The 17379-nt window shown below is 35.9% G+C and overlaps 1 protein-coding gene across 1 annotated transcript; it reads left to right on the forward strand.

Moving 5' to 3' along the window:
* The first annotated feature begins 14708 nt into the window (after positions 1 to 14708).
* Positions 14709 to 16731, forward strand: LOC110753140 (geraniol 8-hydroxylase-like). Its single transcript, XM_021953954.2, has 2 exons — positions 14709 to 15696; positions 15934 to 16731. The coding sequence occupies exons 1-2, from the start codon at positions 14806 to 14808 to the stop codon at positions 16537 to 16539; spliced, it is 1497 nt and encodes a 498-aa protein (XP_021809646.1). The 5' UTR covers positions 14709 to 14805; the 3' UTR covers positions 16540 to 16731.
* Positions 16732 to 17379: the final 648 nt, after the last annotated feature.

Below are 17379 nucleotides of genomic sequence, written 5' to 3' on the forward strand. Positions count from 1 at the left end.
TCTAATTCAGTTTTCCTACACAAAACAGAAGAACAAGAAAAAAAAATAAATAAAACAAGAAAGAAAGAAAAGAAAATAACTCAAGCAGATAAGTTCCCAGGTTCAATTAGATTAACGGATTGATTCTAGCTAAAGTATGATTAAGCCATGGTGTTTGGTCCTAACCTTCTGTTCCTAATTCCCTAATTTGATCATTTGTTGTCTAACATAAAATTAAGCATTAGGAACCCATTAAGCATAGAAGAACATTTTAAACAACCAAATATGTATCTAATCCTTGTTGTCGAATGTCCATACATACTCTTCCTATCCATAGTTCAATTCGAATTAAAGCATGATGTCTACTCTTAATTCAAACCAAGATAGCTAACATGCAAGCCTAAATGGTGATCAATCATTCAAACTAGCATATTAACTTATAAGCATAATGAATAAGAACAAAAACCATAATTGAAACTTGGAAACTAATTAAACTTGAATACTTAAAAAAGAATGTACATTACAAATAAAATTAAAGTAGAACTTGAAAACTTGAAGGAAAATTTAGTAAAATCATTTTGTTACAACAATTGACAACTTGAAAGGAAACTAAGAGAATGTGAGGGAGAGAAGGGAAGGGAGCTCTAGAGAAGTGTTTGAGAGCTCCCCCCCTTGGGGTGTGTTTTGAAGCTTGAAGACTTCTTTATTTATAGGGCTAAGAGGGAGGAATATCATGATGAATTCCAACACCACCATTCCTCTTTTAATACAACCCATAACTCTCACTTCATCTTGTCTATGTTAGTGTGGTTGGAATCAATTCCATCCCATACTTCTTTTGCTGCTCTTGAAGCTTTCTTCACATGGGTTTTTAAAGGTGTTCAATGTTAAGCTCATAATTTCATACATATACATGCCCAAATTTACTTACTTCTTTTGCTTAGTTTCCTATAATTTTGAGTTATTTGCCTCCCTTTGTGTGTTTTGTAGGCCAAAAGAGCAAGAGAGCATAATTCATGCAATTCAAGCATGTTAAGGCTTAATTTGGATGAAGGGAAGAAGAGCTTAAAGACAAACTCATTTTTGCTACAGCCCCCTGCCAATCCAGTTCCATAGGTCATATTGCAAGCTTTGTTTCAGCAACCTCCACAGCTCGGATGAGGCAGCATTCTTCATGAAAGTTGTTCCAATGGGCGTATACTATAACATATCCAAAATTCAGCCCCATTGGATAAATATGGAGTCTGTCACTTAGCAAACACAGACACATGCTCAGGATGGATTTTTGTCAGCGAGCAAAACGAGTTAACAATTTGTTTTGGCCTTAACTTCTTCATCCGAGCTTGGATTGGGCCAATACTTGTGTGGTTGGATCAGACACATTCTGAACTTCAATTTGGAGTGCTTAAAGTCATCATTTGCTTAAGAGAAGCCCAATTTGTAAGCCCTTGAAGTTGCTGGTCATGCTGACCTCAGGATGAGCTGGTTGGAAGCTTGGTCATGGTGAGCTAGGCATGAGCTATTGTAGCTGGTTGGAAGCTTGGTCATGGTGACATGAAGATGAGCTAGGGCTGCTGGTGGGATTTATTGGTGAAGTGCATCAACCAATTCAGATTTTCTAATACAAGTGCATCAACCAATTCATATTTTCTAATACAAGTGTTGTATGCATTAGCCATATCAAATTCAGATTTTCACTTCCCCTAGGCCTATAAATAGGGATGTTCTCTAAGCTTGTAAATACACCCCAAGGGGGGGAGCTCTCAAACACTTCTCTAGAGCTCCCTTCCCTTCTCTCCCTCAAATTCTCTTAATTTTGCTTTCTAGTTCTCAATTCTAGCTTTCCTTTTTCTTCTTAGTTGTAATTTATTTTTCTTTGTAATGTAAATTCTTTCCTTAAGTTTTCAAGTTGAATTAGTTTCCAAGTTTCAATTATGGTTTTTGTTCTTATTCATTATGCTTATAAGTTAATATGCTAGTTTGAATGATTGATCACCATTTAGGCTTGCATGTTAGCTATCTTGGTTTGAATTAAGAGTATACACCATGCTTTAATTCGAATTGAACTATGAATAGGAAGAGTATGTATGGACATTCGACAACAGGGATTAGATACATACTTGGTTGTTTAAAATGTTCTTCTATGCTTAATGGGTTCCTAATGCTTAATTTTAGGTTAGACAACAAATGATCAAATTAGGGAATTAGGAACACAAGGTTATGACCACACACCATGGCTTAATCATACTTTAGCTAGAATCAATCCATTAATCTAATTGAACTTGGGAACTTATTTGCTTGAGTTATTTCCTTTTTCCTTGTTTTATTTATTTCCTTTCTTTTTCATTTCTGTTTTGTGTAGGGAAACTAAATTGGATCATTCAATCACCAATCCCTGTGGAATCGACCTCGCACTTACATACGCTAAACTACCAACGGTTCGTGCACTTGCGAGTATCACATTTTGAGGATGCAACTGAATCCATTTTGGTGCAGCTGTATCTACGCAACATTCAATTGTGGCTGCCTTTTGCTGCCAACCCATGTGGTTTTCTTTTGGTTGCTGAAAAGAAATGATTCTTCTGAACCAGACTTGGTGTAGGAAGGCCTGAGGTTTCAATATGTATCCAATGGGGCTCAAATTTGGATATGTCATAATAGACACCCATTGGAACAACTGTTATCAAGAATGTATTCCCATATGAGTAGTACAAGTATACGTTTTGAGCCTTGCAAGTTGACTGCCGAAAATAGACTGGAATTGACTTCATTGCAGTCAGCTTGTGGGCTTGTTTTGGGCTTGATCTTCCCTCCTAAAAAATCTAGAAAAATCTGGATCTTCAAACCCTTTGAATTATCTTTCCAAGCATATGCAGCCCAGCTCAAGGCAAAATCAGAAAGCCCTTCAAATGTGATATTCGGCCCAGTAATGCAGATGCTGCCGAATTTGACCTTAAGTTTCCAAAACTTGTATAACTTTCTCTAGAAGACTTGGAATCATGAACCGTAAAATTCTCCAGAAACTAGACTTCCGTATCTTTCCAATGATATATGGCTCCTCATCTGGTTCTTCTTGAGCAAGTACAGTCTAATTCGTGAAGTTGACTGATCTGCAGACACCGATTAGCTAACTTGTCTCCAAAATGCATTTAATAAGTCTCAAGCTTATTGATGAGCACAGAATTATTACAAGTTTTATCCCTAAATATATATTTGTTAGTACTGTAATTTATTTGATTTTGAGCTATTTAGGCTAAAGTTTGGTTTTTATAAATTTGAGCATTATGCTAATAAAAGTATTGGAAATTAAAATTACTACTTTTTCTTTGTAGGCTCTTGGTAAGATTTGCAGCAAGTTAATAAATAAGTGCAGCAATTACTAAGAGGATATTGAAAAGAAGAGTGAAGTGCCGCACCAATACATAAAGGAAAGGACAAGAAGCAATGAATGCACCAACCAAAGGAAATGAAGGGTGGCTGCTGTAGATGGAAAGAAAGTTTGTGTTTTACCTAGCATATGGTGTCATGGCATACGCAACTCATTTGTTGAAAGAACAAATAAACAAATTAAAGCTAATAGGTAAATGGCAGCAAGAAGATCAGCACTTGCCAAAGAAGATTTATCAAAGGAAGAAGTGGTGATGGCATTGATATAAATAAAACAAAAGCATTGAAGTGTGGCAGCCAAACAAATGAGGATGAAGATTTGGAGGGTGCTGCCGGCACTAGAGGAAAATAAACAAGGGAAGCAAAAATGGTGATTGGCTTGGTGGCAAGGTGGAGAAGTTATTTATTCAAATGAAGTTGGAATTGTCTACTCTCATTCTCCTATAAATAGAAGGAGCTACGGCATTGTAAAATCACACCAAGCTCCACAACTCTTGAGCTTTCTCTCTTCCCTCCATCTTTCTAAGTTTTAATTTCTGTTTTTAGTTTTATTTTATTATGGGGAACTAACTCCCTAGCTAAGGCTAGGGAGAAAGCTTTTAATATAAGTGTGTAATTTTTATTAGTTTGATCCAAACTTAAGCTTTAATGTGAATTTGTAGTTTTTGTTCAAATGGAATTTGTAGTTTTCTTTTTAATTAATTGATGAATGTTTGATAATCTATTTCATGGGTTCAATCACGTTTTTCCCATTGTGTAGTAAAAACTTTCATGCTTTTAAAAGAGAAGAGAATTACTAAAGATTAATAGAATTTTGATGAAGATTATTTTTTGATAGTTTGTTGCCAATGGTACAAGTTATGCTTAGAATACTTCTAAAGGAAATTAAAAAGGGCTTTAATTATTTTGAACAACCACAAAGGAAAATATTTTGTGGATCAAATTATTAAGAGTTGCATGCTTATGTTAAAAGTGGAACCCCAATGCCTTAGTGTTTTAATCAATTAAATTTTCTCTAAATCAAATCTTGCATAAATCTACTTTTCAATCATAATTGTTCTTTTTCAGCTCTGCTATCTTTACACCGCTCTCTGTGGATACGACACTCGGACTTCCGAGCTACACTGCTATACGACACCTCCCTTGGGTTTTGATAAGTGGTGCGAACACTTATTATACTGAAACAAACACAAAACTTATTAAAAGCACAAGTTTAACTCAAAAACATAACCAAATCATAAGTTGGAAGGATACAAAATGATATGTAATTATGCACCGATCAATAGGCTTGTATTAGGATTTTATTATTATACTTTGTTAATTTATGTGTACATTTTGAATATTATATATATATATTGGATAATTTGATCACTATTTTTCATATGTAATTTTATTTTCAATATGTCAATTTAAATTAAAGTAATTTAAAAAAATAAAATCATACAATTAAATTAAATTTAAAAAGTAAAAATTCAAAAAAATTAATATAATTAAATTAATATAAGAGAAATAATAAAACAAAAAATCAAAAACCTTGCGCGACAAAATATTTCATCACGCAAACTATTAAATTAGTTTATTTTAACTAAAAAAATTTAAAACACAAAAATTAAAAAATTTGAAATATTTCGTCGCGCAAATATTTGCGTGACGTTAGGATTCGTCGTGCAAAGTAGCTCTGTGCGACGAAGATTAGGTTTCATTGCACAAACCCTTTCTTCACGAGCTTTGAGTGACGGATCATGCGCGACCAAAATTTCTTTAAGCAGGTTTTGCACGACGAAATTGTACTTTGCGCAACACACTTATTTAATTGCGCAAAGTTTTTTTTTGTAGTAGTCAATGATCATATGAATGACTAAGGAAAAATCAGTTTCTAAAGTTTTCATCTTTTATAAATTAAGATTATGTTGTGTATGCATCCACCTTGTAACTCAAATGGTTTTGAACTAGGGATGGCAATGGGTCAAATTGGGGGTGGGTATGTCATTCCCATCCCCATCCCATTAAGCTTTTTTTCCCCATTTCCGCCTTCATAAACTCAATATTCATGTTGGGGATTCCCCAACTTGCCCCATTACGTACGGAAGAAAAAATCAATATAAAACTACATTTTTTGAAAGAAAAAAAAATAGGTTTAGGGCAAGATAATGAGTATATATATAAGAATGTTTACATATTGACTAGAAGTTAACTAAATATATATGTATTGTGGCTTAAGATTTGTCTAAATTTTATAAATATATAATATAACAATAGAATATAAAACTTAGTCGGCACGAGAGATTAAGGGGGGGGGGTTTGGGACGAGAGATTAAGGGCCTGTTTAGGAGTGCTTCTGGAATGGCCAAAAGCGGTTTCTGCTAACTAAAGTGCTTCTGACTGCGTTTGGCAGAAAAGTTTAGAAGCGCTTCTGGGTCATAGAAGCGCTTCCTGGAGAAGCACCTGCTATGTGATTTTTCAAGAAGCACTCTTAAGTGTTTTTTCACACGAAGCACTTTAATTTTTTATGAAAATTCAAGATGTTTACAATAAAAGCACTTTTATGAGAAGCGCTTATGAGCAGAAGTACTTCCTAGAGAAGCAGTCCCAAATGAGCCCTAAAATACCATCCCCTCCCTTCCCCAAATACCATACCCAAAAAAATTCTCGTACACGTACCAGTTTTTTATCCTTCATACCCGACCACTAGAGTCAAATCCGTGGGAAGACCCTTACCTGCACTGCGGGGAAAATTGCCATCCCTATTTTGAACAATTATCTTCCTTGCACTTGAGATTATGTGTTTGAATCTCACCCCCCCCAATATCGATTGCTTTTATTATTAAAAAAAAAAAAAAAAAAGAGGAAGAGAGACTGTGTCGTGTATGTATCTCAACATTCGTCAAGTTTGAAATTCAATAACAATTAGTTTTTTTCTGAGGAAGGTTTATTGGGGTGCATAGAGTAATTGGACTTTCTTGGCTTGATGGGGCTCCTACCATTGTTGACAATAGGTCTACTAATTATATTGGCCGTGTTTGTTTTTAAATAGCTTGAGAAAATCTGAAGTTTCAAATCATAAATTGGAAGGATACAAAATGATATGTAATTATGCACCAATCAATAGGCTTGTATTAGGATTTTATTATTATACTTTGTTAATTTATGTGTACATTTTGAATATTATATATATATATTGGATAATTTGATCACTATTTTTCATATGTAATTTTATTTTGAATATGTCAATTTAAATTAAAGTAATTAAAAAAAATAAAATCATACAATTAAATTAAATTTAAAAATTCAAAATTCAAAAAAAAATTAATATAATCAAATTAATATAAGAGAAATAATAAAACAAAAAAGTCAAAAACCTTGCGCGACAAAATATTTCGTCGCGCAAACTATTAAATTAGTTTAGTTTAACTAAAAAAATTTAAAACACAAAAATTTAAAAATTTGAAATATTTCGTCGCGCAAATATTTGCGTGACGTTAGGATTCGTCGTGCAAAGTAGCTCTGCGCGACGAAGATTAGGTTTCATTGCACAAACCCTTTCTTCACAAGCTTTGAGTGACGGATCATGCGCGACCAAAATTTCTTTAAGCAAGTTTTGCACGACAAAATTGTACTTTGCGCAACAAACTTATTTAATTGCGCAAAGTGTTTTTTTGTAGTAGTGAATGATCATATGAATGACTGAGGAAAAATCAGTTTCTAAAGTATTCATCTTTTATAAATTAAGATTATGTTGTGTATGCATCCACCTTGTAACTCAAGTGGTTTTGAACTAGGGATGGCAATGGGTCAAATTGGGGGTGGGTATGTCATTCCCATCCCCATCCCATTAAGCTTTTTTCCCCCATTTCCGCCTTCATAAACTCAATATTCATGTTGGGGATTCCCCAACTTGCCCCATTACGTACGGAAGAAAAAATCAATATAAAACTACATTTTTTGAAAGAAAAAAAAATAGGTTTAGGGCAAGATAATGAGTATATATATAAGAATGTTTACATATTGACTAGAAGTTAACTAAATATATATGTATTGTGGCTTAAGATTTGTCTAAATTTTATAAATATATAATATAACAATAGAATATAAAACTTAGTCGGCACGAGAGATTAAGGGGAGGGTTTGGGACGAGAGATTAAGGGCCTGTTTAGGAGTGCTTCTGGAATGGCCAAAAGCGGTTTCTACTAACTAAAGTGCTTCTGACTGCGTTTGGCAGAAAAGTTTAGAAGCGCTTCTGAGTCATAGAAGCGCTTCCTGGAGAAGCACCTGCTATGTCATTCTTCAAGAAGCACTCTCAAGTGCTTTTTCACAGGAAGTACTTTAATTTTTTATGAAAATTCAAGATGTTTACAATAAAAGCACTTTTATGAGAAGCGCTTATGAGCAGAAGTACTTCCTAGAGAAGCAGTCCCAAATGAGCCCTAAAATACCATCCCCTCCCTTCCCCAAATACCATACCCAAAAGAATTCTCGTACACGTACCAGTTTTTTATCCTTCATACCCGACCACTAGGGTCGAATCCGTGGGAAGACCCTTACCTGCACTGCGGGGAAAATTGTCAACCCTATTTTGAACAATTATCTTCCTTGCACTTGAGATTATGTGTTTGAATCTCACCCCCCCCCCCCCCAATATCGATTGCTTTTATTATTAAAAAAAAAAAAGAGAGGAAGAGAGACTGTGTCGTGTATGTATCTCAACATTCGTCAAGTTTGAAATTCAATAACAATTAGTTTTTTTTCTGAGGAAGGTTTATTGGGGTGCATAGAGTAATTGGACTTTCTTGGCTTGATGGGGCTCCTACCATTGTTGACAATAGGGCTACTAATTATATTGGCCGTGTTTGTTTTTAAATAGCTTGAGAAAATCTGAAGTTTCAAGCCAACGAAGAAAATTCTTACAAGATTTGATGACCTTAAAGATGGTGCAAGTTAAAAGAACAGTAGGGTTGGTGGCCCTTTGATTGCTACCCGTCGGCTGTTGATTTTTTGGGTGGTCCTTGGTTATATTAACCACAGGCCTCGGCAGAACAGTAGGGTTGGTGGCCCTTTGATTGCTACCCGGCGGCTGTTGATTTTTTGGGTGGTCCTTGGTTATATTAACCACAGGCCTCGGCAGCTTCTTTCTTTTCTCTGCAATTCCGTCTTAATTTTTGTCGTGCATGATAAATCGACAGCCGGCGGGTAGCAATCAAAGGACCACCAACCCTACTGTTCTTTTAAATTGCTTGTCGGTTTCGACCAAAAAAAAGTTCATTGGATGCACGTTCAACATGTCTTTTTCCTTTGTTCATAAGTTATTTCGATTGATGGAGCTTAATATCTTTCGATTGATGGGGATGCACTTTAATGGACCAAAGTGCGCAACCCATATGGAAAACCATATCTATTATAGGGTGGATTCTTATCCTGGAGTATGATTTTATCCTGGTATGACAAGACTATTTATATGATATTGGTGTTAGAAGAACAAATTTGATAAAAGCTTACTTACCAAAAATGGCTGTTAGAGATTGCTTGTAATAGATGTTTTGTATTATTTAGGATGTTTTGTATTATTTAGGAGGTGTATCCAATTCTAACTTTTAAAGACTTTTTTTTAAGTGAGTGACTTTTCTAGAGTTGAAAGATTCTTAATGACTTTTACATACTTTATAAAGTAAAGTGACAAACTTTCATATACTTTTGTCATAGAGTTTTATAGACTTTTAAATACTTATTTTTATATTTATTTTACGAATAGCATTTATCTTTTTATGTTGAATTAACTAGTAGGCATACATGGAACAAAAAATTAGAAAAAAATAATTGGATACAATTACGTAAAAGCAAAGAATAGTTCTCCTTAACATTAGAAAATGATAAAAATGACAAAGTACAATTATAAAATGACAAAGGTTCCATTCATTTCAATGACGTTGAATAAACCATAATAAAAATTCCTTTAGAAATTCCAACACTCATTACCGGTGAGTTGCGTTAATAATATAATATATTGTATGCAAACACAGCGCTTTGAAGCTAAAAGCTTGTACGGAGAAGAAAAGATGGGAGACTTCTGTATTGATATAGGTTGTATATGCCCTTAGTTGCAGGATTTGCGGATACACAGATGTTTTGTTTGAGCCTTTATTTTTTATTTGTACCATCTCCTTTAGCATATGAGAAAATCAATATAATAAACATATCATGATGATGCAAATATGAGGAAAGGAACAGAGGGAAAGTAAAAAGTAACGTGTGGATGTGACTAATCTGGAGGAAGATGACAAGATGGGATACCAAAGTGGAGCTCTTTTGAAGAAAACAGATCTGTCTGCGTGCTGCTTTGATATAATGAGGGAAGAAAGAATTGGAGACGTTTTGTTTCTATTTTCTCAGCTTCCCAATACAATATAAAGTCTGGTGTAAATTACCAAGACTTTTGGTAGTAAGAATTAGCTTTAAAAGTATTGAAAAGTCATTTATCTAACAAAGTTTTTAAAAGTCATTAACATTTTGGATACCTCAAAACTTTTAAATACTCTTTAAAACTCCCAATTGAATACAACTAAACTTTTAAAGACTATTTAAAAGTCACAATTGAATACCTCCAGACTTTTAAACTCATTAAAAGTCATTAAAAGTTAGAATTGGATACACCCCCTTAGTGCTTTTCCTTTTTTGTGTGATGCCATTGTATTATTTGGTTAGTGCCTACCCAAATTGTATTATTTGAGTAAGGAAAATTTGCATAAATACCACCTAAAATTTTAGGCATGTGCAGGATTACTATCTTAATTTTTAATTTTTTTAGTAACCACCTGAACTATGTAAAGTGTTGGACTTTACCATCTACGTCTAACTCCGTTAAAAATTTTCGCCAAATCAATTCACGTAATGTACATATGATTTTTAAGGGCATTTATGTCAATCATATATATTTAGAAAATTTTAAAACTAACAGAATTTAATTTTAAATGAAAAAAAAATAAGTAGGAAAACTAACCTAATTATTTCACAAACTTCCCCACCTCCTTCCAACACCAATTCTCCCTCACCAAAATAAAGTGAACATTTTCTCTCTGAAATTGAATTATTCTTGGTCGATGGTTGAGGTTGATCTTCATTTTTTTTTCTTTTTTTTTTTTTTCTCAAAATTTTGGTGTTAGTTGCTTCACTAGGCTTGGATCTCATACGTCTTGCCTCTTAAAATTTCTTCATAACAAATTACAGGAAGATGAGTTAGGCTTGGATCTCATACGTCCTACCTCTTAAAATTTCTTCAAAACACATCACAGGAAGATGAATTTAGAACGATAAATTAGAGGTCGTCAATGAATCGGGTCGGGCTACCTTAACCCAAATTTTATGGGCTTGGCTAGGTCGGACCAAGCTTTAATTAGGAGAGTAAATAACAAGCCGGGCTAGGTTTTTTTAGAAAATTCAAAGCCCAAGCCCTCCCCATGGGCTAGGCTTGAGAAAGCCCACGGGGCAGAGCCGAGGTTGGCCTATTAGGCAGGGCCGAAATGGGCCTCCTTTGTTTTGCTCTTTTTTTTTTCCTTTTTTTTTTCTATGTTTATCCACATATTTAATGGGCATGTTCTCCATTTTTTATTTAATTTTCTGCAATTGATGCATATGAGAACAAATTATAGATATAACAATAAAAGATGCTTCATTACATGAGAATTGAAAATAGATATCAAACCAACAGGAGTTGGTTCAAGTGGAAGGGGCTTGGATCCTTTAAACAAGAGGTCCTGGGTTCGATCACAGGCGCTTGCGAATAGAGCAGACTTTGTTGGGAGAGGTCCCCGCTTTGCGCCCGACAGTACCTCGAGGGTTAGTCCCCGCAATCGCGCGGGGGATACCTTGGTTTTCACCAAAAAAAAAAAAAAAAAAAAAAAAAAGATATCAAGTACCCAAAAATTGAAAATATATATAGCTATATGATTAGCACATTAATTTGTGTCATTAAAATTAAAAGAAAAAAAATAATAAAAAGAGAAAAATATTGAAAAATATTTATTTCACATTATAAAAAAAGAGGAATAAGGGACTACATTAATTTTAAAAAAAAAACAACATCATGGTGCGCTTCCTAATTCCACAATAAGAGCTTTTAGTTTGGCCCTCTGGACCTCTTCTCTTGGGTTTTCACGCATAGCTTCTTGGGGCTCATCACTTAAGCTTCCAAAGATCACACCCTTAACTTGAGCATAACTTGTGTCGTGATCTTGTTGATTCCATTTACTCGGTCGATCTAGGGCCTCCAACTGCTTTTTGCATGTCTTGAGAATAAAAATCTACCATCTTTGATAGCTTTTGATTCTCTTCTTGCAATATTTCAAGCTGATGTCGATTCGCCTCTGCCGTCTTTGCCCTCTCCCTCTTTAAACTCCTTATAACACGCTGACAATCTTCAACTAAACTCCACTTTGCCACCAACTAAGCTCTTAGCACCTACACCACATGAGATTTCACAATGAGGCGATTCCCCACACTTGCGGCAGATGCCGCACTTTGCACGCTTAGTGCCATGGCGTTACTCACCACCCGATTATCATTGCTCGTCCCTAGCACGCACACATCCTTGGGAGTCCCCAAACTCCTTGCAACTCCAATAACAACATCGTTGTTAAGGAGTAATGAGTCGTTTACGATCACTGGTCCTTGTGAGGAAGCAAAGTAGGGCATCCACACTGGTGCAACCCCTTGCCCCCATGTCCGTTTTGGAGGAGCTAGGTTTAGATCGAGAGAAAATGGGAATGAAAATGCCATTTTATTTCTGAGTTTGAGGAGAATGTGAAGGAAGAAAATTAGCGGAGCTAGGTATTTTGTTTTATGAGTTGTGATTTTTTTTCTCCCCTTGTTTCCTTTTATAGTCATCTATTATGACACCTGTTTTTTATTTTTCCCGCGTTCCTCGAGCTCCACACCAGTAATTTCTGCCTTTCTGCCTTCGTGATTTCCGCTTTGTGTTTCCCCCGTTCTTCGAGCTCCACACCAGTAATTTCTAGCTTTCTGCCTTCGTGATTTCCGCTTTGTGTTTCCCCCGTTCTTCGAGCTCCACAATTGTCTTAATTATAATAATAATTTTTAATTTAATTAGAAAAGAGAGAGAGAGAGAGAGAGAGAGAGAGAGAGAGGCAATTTAAAAGAAAAAAAAGAGAGAGGAGAGATGAGAGATGAGAGAGTGAAAAGAAAGAAACAAAAAAACAAGAGGGTTGGAGGTAAGGGCTGAGATTTAGGCACCTAAACTCAAGCCTAACTCCCTAACTAACAGGCCGGGCCGGCTCATGACTCATAACGAGCCAGCCCGGGTGGGCCTCCATTGGCCATGACCCTTATCGTAGATCATTGCCTCTAAAAATTTGTTCACTACACATCCCCTTCAATAATATGATGGTAGATTGACCTTGCGAAGGCTATATCTGAAGGAAAAGCAAGCAGAGCCATGCCACTAGAATACAGATTTTTGTTTTGTAAATTTTTTATTAAGTTATTCGGTGTTGACTTTTCAATTTAAAAAATGTATTTGGAAATCTTGTTGGCTCAATCACTTTTCTTTCTTTGTTTCTACTCTTCTAGATTTGGGAAGGGTTACTTTGGCTATGAGTGAGAACTAGTGTAGGAAGGGGATGGGAAAGTCGTGGAAAAATTAGGTTGGTTTTTTTTTTTCCTATTAGTTTTATATTTTTTATTTATAGTGAATTGATGAAAATGTCCTTTAATAATACATTTGAAGCATGTGACTTGATTTAACGAAAATTTTTAAAGAAGTTAGACGTAAGTGGTAAATATTCAACATTTTAAATAGTTCAAGTGGATAATAGAAAAATTAAAAATTCATGAGGTAAGACATTTGTGCAAATTTCCCTTTGGGGTAAATAAAGATGGCTTGTAAAAGCTTCCACTCGTGATCATGGTCTTAAATATCGGAGGTATCGGAAGTATCGGAAGTCAAAAAACACGGAAATATCGCAGGAAATATCGGGATATTATCGGTATCGGAAAAAATTGAATAAAAACCACGGAAATTGTAAGAAAAACTTGGAAATTTTTATTGAAACTTTGTAGGATGTTTATTTAGTCAATTATCTATTAGTTTATCACAAAAAATTGGAAGGAAATGCATTGCATGATGGATTTAATTGATTTAAGTTGATTATATAGCGAGCTGGCAAACACCGTAAGTGTAGAAATATGTAGTAATTAATGAAAGAAGATTAAACACACCATAATCATTTATATATAATGAATTACTACAATATTTTACACTTTATACATTGCATGGTAAGATACATGAGTGACTTAGTACCACATAGAGTTCCTATGAGGTTCAAAATTTTCACTATCTTCATCATCTCTATGTGTAGAGTAAGTATATTTTGAAGAGTAGTCATCAAATGATAAATCCCCAAAATAGTTTTCCATGTAATTGTTAACATGCCACCCATATGGATCCGAGATTGGTTGACGTTGTCCATAAGCAAAATCATTTGAAGATTGAGTCTCGGATTCTTTCCATATGTCACTTGATTCCATCCCAACAGGAATGGGATATGAAGGGTAGGGAAATGGTTGGTTATGAGTATAACCATAGTTACTACTTCCTACTTCAACAGAGTCCGAAGTTATAGATAACGAGTCATCTTCTTGACTTGACAATGTCCCCTCGCCTCTTTCTCTACGAGTATAGTTCTTCCTTATGGCACCAATTCCTGGTCCTGCCCGCCTACTGCCATGGTAGGGTAAGTAAAAGCAGGTGAGTGGTTGAATGGTAGGGTAAGTAATGTAAGTTGAAAAAACGTTGGTGAGTTTTATATTTTATCCATTTTGTAAACCAAGCCAGGAATCCAAAGCTAAGTTTTATATTTTATCCATTTTGTAAAAGCATGTGAGCATTCTATCGGCTAGACATGCTTTGTTTATTAGCTCAATGAGCTACTTTTGTATTACTCTAGGAGACATGCTTTCCGTAGAGTACCCAAATCAGTTCAATGAGCTACTTCAGTTCTCTACATTTTTTGAGTTTCATATCGGGATATTATCGATAATATCTCGATATATTCACCAAATCATTCATAAAAGTGTTGAAAATATCTTTCCGATATTATCGGGATAATATCGGGATAATATCGATATATTGACGATAACTATATGGTTAGTTGTTAAAATATCGGACCCCCAAAAATCAGATATTATCGGGATAATATCGGGGATATTATCGATATTTAAGACCATGCTCGTGATAGATAAGTCCAGACCCAAATTGTTCTCAAATGTCTTTACCTACCCAAGTTGTTCTGAAATGTCTGTACCTAAGTTTGTCTCTTAGCTTAGAGGATACATATAAACGACTTAAAAGAGTTGATCCTGAAAAGATATTTTCATGCTTTCTTTATATGTCTCAACAATCGTGCCAAAAATTAATTAAGAGTTAGGCGAGAGATGGATTTCTTGAGTTGCATTCTAATGTGTCTTATGGTTGCCTGGATCTCAATCCATGCCCTCTATTATTCATTTGCAAGAACAAGTCCCAAAAATCTTCCACCTGGACCAAAGCCACTTCCTTTCATTGGAAATCTTCTAGAGCTTGGAAACCAACCCCACCTCTCCCTAACCAAGCTTTCACAACGCTATGGCCCCATTATGACTTTACATCTTGGCCAAATCACAACTGTTGTAGTTTCTTCATCCGCCATAGCTAAACAAGTCCTCCAAACCCATGACCAATTGTTTTGCAACCGAACAGTATTAGATTCAATCCAAGCCTGTAAACATGGCGAGAACGGCATGCCCTGGATACCTGTTTCAGCTAAGTGGAGAAACCTTCGCAAAATATGCAACTCCCAATTGTTCGCCACCAAAGTTCTCGACGCTAGCCAAGCCACCCGTCACCTAAAAGTGCAAGAGCTCATAGCTGATGTCCATGAAAGCGTTGTAAAAGGTGATGCAGTGGAGATTGCAAGCGCTGCTTTCAAAACTACGCTCAATTTGATGTCGCGGACTGTCTTCTCTGTGGATTTAGCGGACCAGAACAGTGAGAGGGCTAGAGAGTTCAAGGAGCTGGTGCGGAGTATTATGGAAGAGATTGCGAAACCAAACTTGGCTGACTATTTTCCAGTGCTTAAAAAGATTGACCCCATGGGGATACGGCGCGGTTTGACTCGTCACTTCCTGAAGATGTTTGACCTCTTCGATCGCTTGATCATCCAAAGAATGGAATCAAGAAAAGCCCCTGACTATATCATGACCAGTGATATGTTAGATACCCTTATAAACAGTAGTGAAGAGAAAAATGAGGATATGGACATGGTTGAAACTCAACATTTGTTCCTGGTTAGTGGCTATCTGTATATATGTATAAATTGCTTAGATTTCAAAATTAATTATGACTACTATACATTTTCACTTTTGTTTTCTTTTTGTTAATTGCTATTTGTACCATCTAAACTGATTATTTCATTTGCTACTGTCTGAGGTCGAGTTTACCACGAAAATGGTAGATCAGATGTTGAATTGATATGGTATAAGTATTAATTCGTACTAATTAATCAATTTGGTCAACTATTATAGGATCTATTTGCTGCTGCCACAGATACAACTTCAGCCACATTAGAATGGGCAATGGCTGAGCTACTACGCAATCCCGAAAAACTGTCAAAAGCTCAAGAGGAGCTGAAGCACATCATTGGCAAAGGAAAACCAGTGGAGGAACCAGACATCACTCGGCTCCCTTACTTACAAGCCATAATCAAAGAGACCTTCCGCTTGCACCCAGCAGCTCCATTGCTACTTCCTCGCAAAGCCGGAGCTGATGTAGAAATCGGCGGGTACATTGTACCAGAGGGTGCACAAGTTTTGGTCAATGCATGGGCCATAGGCAGAGACCCCAGCATCTGGGACAACCCGAACTCGTTTATGCCGGAGAGGTTCTTGGGATTGGACATGGATGTTACAGGGAGGAACTTTGAGCTTATCCCGTTTGGTGGTGGACGGAGAATTTGTCCTGGGTTGCCGTTGGCAATGAGAATGCTGAACTTGATGTTGGGGTCACTTCTTAACTGCTTTGATAACTGGAAGCTTGAAGATGGGGTTGCACCAGAGACCATGAACATGGAAGACAAGTTTGGCCTCACTTTACAGAAGGCTCAGCCTCTAATAGCCGTGCCCATGACATAGGAGATCCTAGCTAGCTATTGGTTTTCACGTACATTAATAAAAACCATGCACTGTATCCTCCTAGTTATCAAGTCTCAAACTCAATAATAATCAATTGTTGTGAAAGTGTTACTGTAACCCATTGGTTTACCTATGATTAATTACTGTTACCCATTGGTTTAATAAACGCAATTGTTTTTTTCTCCCATTATCTATCTACTGTCTCATACAGTATTAATAATTTAAGGTAAAAAGTCACTTTTGGTCCCTGTAGTTTGGCATTTTTATCACTTTGGTCCTTGTCGTTTCAATTCGGTCAATTTTGTCCCTGTGATTTCAATTTGAAGCAATTTAAAAACAATCCTCAATTTCTGTCAATTTTTTTTAACTTCTGTTAGTTATGGAGGGGTAATTCGGTCAAAAAAATTATTTCATTTTAAAATAAATATTAAAGACAAATAAATAAATAAAAATCTTCAAATTGAAAAAAATAACGACAAACCCAGTCAAAGCCAATTCCACCCCATTGCAACCTCCCCACATACCAAAACTTTAAAACAAAAACTAATATTAATAACAAGAAGAACAAATATATCTTAAAGAATAAAATAACAAAAAAAATCAAAAAAATAAAAACTAGAACAAGAACAGTCGAACCAAACCCAGAGAAAGGCAACCCCATCTCATCTTCCCCAACCCCCAACCCCCATCCCAACCTACCCTTCCCCATACCCACCTCCGATGCTCAACGGCAGCGGAAACCCGTGCACCCTGTCCTACCCGATGACTGCCACAGCGACTGCGACTCCTCGTCCTCCGTCGTTGACGACGGCGATGATTGCGTCATGACGTCGTCGTTTT

This window comes from Prunus avium, chromosome 1 (assembly GCF_965620075.1).
Source record: "Prunus avium chromosome 1, drPruAviu1.hap1.1, whole genome shotgun sequence".
Classification (NCBI taxonomy): domain Eukaryota; kingdom Viridiplantae; phylum Streptophyta; class Magnoliopsida; order Rosales; family Rosaceae; genus Prunus; species Prunus avium.